Below are 3,802 nucleotides of genomic sequence, written 5' to 3'. Positions count from 1 at the left end.
TGATGTATGTCTTTACCTGTAATCAGGGGGCTTGCACTCCCTCAAAGGTATATAGGCCTGGGTCAGCAATAAAGAGCTCTCTCTCTGACTCCTCCCTTGGTCTCTGGTCAGTTCCCCCTCTCCTCTTCCGTCCTCCCGTCCTCCCCTGTCCTCTCTCCCTGTTCCCTTTTACCTTGGCCTCCTTCCCCTCCCCCTCTCTCCACGTGGACCACCAAGCAGGACTGAAGTGAGCATGCTACTATAAAATATGTTTGACTCCATTATTTCAATATCTCGTCTATCTCTCATGTTCTCTATGACTTTAATACAATATTTATATGTCTCAACCGTACAATTGTACCTATCAAACCGTGATTAGTGGTGGGGGGCTGGCCCCCTCCCCCACAAATAATTATTGTTTTAAAAATCATTTTATTGGGGGCTCATACAACTCTTATCACAATCCATACATATATCCTGTGTCAATTACATTTGTATATTTGCTGCCATCATCATTTTCAAAACTTTTTCTTTCTAGTTGAGCCCTTGGTATCAGCTCCTCATTTTTTTCCTTCATTCCCCCACGCTTCCTCCCTCACAAACTCCTGATAATTTATTAATTTTTTTTCTTACACTGACTGATGTCTCTCTTCACCCATTTTTCTGTCGACCATTCCCCCAGGGAAGGGGTTATATGTAGATCCTTGTGATCGGTTCCCTTTTCTCCCCCAACCTTCCCCTTACCCTCCTGGTATCACCACTCTCATTATTGGTTCTAAGGAGTTTATCTGTTCTAGATTCCCTGTGCTCCCATCTCTTATCTGTACCAGTGTACATCCTCTGGTCTAGCAGGATTTGTAAGGTAGAATTGGGATCATGATAGTGGCGGGGGTGGGGTGGGGTGAAGGAAGCATGAAAGAACTAGAGGAAAGTTGTATGTTTCATCGGTGCTATACTGCACCCTGACTGGCTCGTCTCTTCCTTATGACCCGTCTGTAAGGGGATGTCCAGTTGCCCACAGATGGGCTTTGGGTCTCCACTCCGCATTCCCCCTCATTCACAATGATATGATTTTTTGTTCTTTGATGCCTGATACCTGATCCCATCAACACCTCATAATCACACAGGCTGGTGTGCTTCTTCCATGTGGGCTTTGTTGCTTCTCAGCTAGGTGACCTCTTGTTTATCTTCAAGCCTTTCAGAACCCAGACACTATATCTTTTGATAACTGGGCACCATCTTCTTTCTTCACTACATTGGCTTATGCACCCACTTTGTCTTCAGCAATCATATCAGGAAGGTGAGCATCATGGAATGCCAGTTTAATAGAACAAAGTGTTCTTGCATGGAGGGAGTACTTGAGTGGAGGTACAATGTCCATCTGCTACCTTAATACTAAACCTATAAAGATATATACATATAGATCTATTCCCCATCATCATATATAAATATATTTACATATGTACCTGTCTGTATTTAGGCCTCTATAAATGCCCTTTGCCTCCTACTTCTTTTCCCTATTTCCTTTCTTTCCTCTTGTCCCACTATCATGTTCAGTCTCCATATGGGTTTCAGTAATTCTTTTCGGTTACCTTGCCCTTGATCAAGCCCTACCAGGCCTCCTAAACCCTCCTCGCCATCAATTTTAGATCACTTGTTGTGTTAGTCTGGGTACTTTAAGAGAAACAAATCCACAGAAACTCATGTATAAGAGAGAGATTTTTTTTTGTTTTTGTTTTATAAAAATGTCTTCTTTAATCAAGGGCTTTTTTTAAAACACGGAACAGATTTCTTGAATAAAATGAAAAGTTTCCAATACATCAAAACACACACCAGCAGTCGCCATACACACGGTACTCAACAGGGAAAAAGAAAAATAGAAACACAAACACCAACAATGGCAAGTTTACAAAATGCCTGTAAACTGAGCCCTGTGATCTTCTCTTCCCAGGTGCTTTCTCTGCCTGCCAGGGGTGCTCTGCTGGACACAGCCCACCATGGCTGCTAGGGACAAGGGCAGCTGAGGCCGGGGCCCACAGAGCACAGCTGGCAGGGCGGTGTGGCTCTTCACACGCGGCAAAGCACGCACCGGCACATTCAAACAGTGCAGGGAACATCCTTTAAATATCAGAGTGAGAAACGTCAGAGAAGGCAACATTATTAGAAAGATGTTAGCAAGAAAGGAAGGCTGGAACAGCTTGAGGCTGCAAAGCGGCTGGCTAGCTTCATTTCTTTGGCTTCTTGGGCAGCGGCCGCCGGAACAGCAAGATGTGAGGTTCTGGTTCATGGATCATATAATGGACCCATCCCTGACTTTGCTGGACGCCAAGATTCCTCCATTCAGATTCAGACATCAAATGGGTTTTCGGGACCAGCTTGGCTATATCCTTGGGCAACATGACGTGCCTGTACTCGAATTCCTCGTCGTCGTATTTGTCCGAATAGTAAATTTGCTTGTGCGACATGCTCGTTCTGAGGGACTTCGGACCCTCGCCGCCAACCTCCAAACAACTCCGAGAGAGTTTTATATAAAGGTTAAGTGTGCATCAAGAAAACATCCCAACCCAGTGCTGCCCAAGCCCACAAGTCCAACATTAAACTATATGTCCGACACCAATCCACAAAGTCCTCCTCCCTCTCACAAAACGCACTATGACACTGACTACAGGAGGAAAGCCAAATCAGTGAATGTGTAAGCATCTCAGTGCTGGCAGGGGTCTCCACACAGCTGCTCCAGCACCCAGACCTGCATTGGGGCAGGTCCATGCAGCTTCTCCTTGGGGATGTCTTACAGGAAATGAGCCTTGCAAGCTGAAGCAGGGAACTAGCTAAGGCAGCTTCCCCCTAGTCTGACCATCACAAAGCAAGAGACCTGAGAACTGGAAAGGTGAGGCTCACCAAACATTTATCTCTCCACCCTTCAATTAACCCACATGTGTTTATCGGCCAACTTGACACAATAGATGAACTCACTTGTTGTTCCCTTGTCCCTGGGTTTGTAAGCTCCTACTTCCTTTCCCTCAGCTCCCCTTCTCCCATGTTCCCCCGGAACCATTGGTCCCAGTGTTTTCTCTTCCAGATTGTTTATCCCACACATCCTATGTAGATAGACTAGCAGAGATAATAATATGCACAAAAACAAGACAGAGCAAAACAAAGCAACAAAAGAAAACAAAACAACAAAAAACAATGACAAGAAATATGAAAAGCCTGTAAATAGTTCAAGGTCTGTTTGTTGACCTTTAGGAGTGTTTTCTGGTCCAGTCTGATGGGGTGCCATACCCTGACCCCACAGTCTATTTTTGGTATTCCCTCGGGACTTCCTTGCTCTGCTCCCCTTGCTGTTCTATTGCACGCCCTTAGTGTTTCACCTCAGTGTGGTGGGGTCAGATCGGGCATAATTCCCACACTGTGTCTCCAGTGTTTTCCCCCATAAGGCTGTGGATCAGTGAGGGACGTCATGTCTCGTAGTGGGTCTGGCCCTATGTTTCCCTCTGTGCATTGGCTGCTCTGAGAGGGAATATCGTCCTCAGGGCTTGGTGGGCCAGGTTGTGCTCCAGTCTCTCTTGCTCCCCCTTTGTTTGCTCCTGTGTGCTCTGATCAGACATGTCCCTCTCCCTGAGCTGCAGCTTCAGTGCTGTCCTCTGAAGTGAATTCTTCTGCAGGGAGAGGGAGCTGTCCATAGAGTTGGGATTGGGCCGGCCCCTCAGACCATCTAGCAAAATCTTAATCATCCTTAGCTAATTACCTATTTCATGGAGCAGCCTTACCTTTTCCTTCTAGGCTAAGTGATCGGTTCTTCGAACTTCTATTTTACTTCTAT

General features: G+C 45.9%; 1 protein-coding gene across 1 annotated transcript; it reads right to left on the bottom strand.

The window, feature by feature from the left end:
• Nucleotides 1-1,737: 1,737 nt before the first annotated feature.
• On the bottom strand, nt 1,738-2,488 carry LOC142427412 (cyclin-dependent kinases regulatory subunit 1). The gene has a single exon (XM_075532674.1). It carries the CDS (start codon nt 2,442-2,444, stop codon nt 2,205-2,207), a length of 240 nt encoding a protein of 79 aa, XP_075388789.1. The 5' UTR covers nt 2,445-2,488; the 3' UTR covers nt 1,738-2,204.
• Between the last annotated feature and the right edge of the window lie 1,314 nt (nt 2,489-3,802).

Source organism: Tenrec ecaudatus, chromosome 15 (genome assembly GCF_050624435.1).
Source record: "Tenrec ecaudatus isolate mTenEca1 chromosome 15, mTenEca1.hap1, whole genome shotgun sequence".
Taxonomy (NCBI): Eukaryota; Metazoa; Chordata; class Mammalia; order Afrosoricida; family Tenrecidae; genus Tenrec; species Tenrec ecaudatus.
The sequence above is the reverse complement of the archived record's forward strand: the minus strand, read 5'-3'. Positions and strand labels throughout refer to the sequence as shown.

Bases quoted from the DNA above. Each gene is read 5' to 3' on its own strand.
- LOC142427412 (XM_075532674.1), bottom strand. From the start codon at position 2,444: ATGTCGCACAAGCAAATTTACTATTCGGACAAATACGACGACGAGGAA.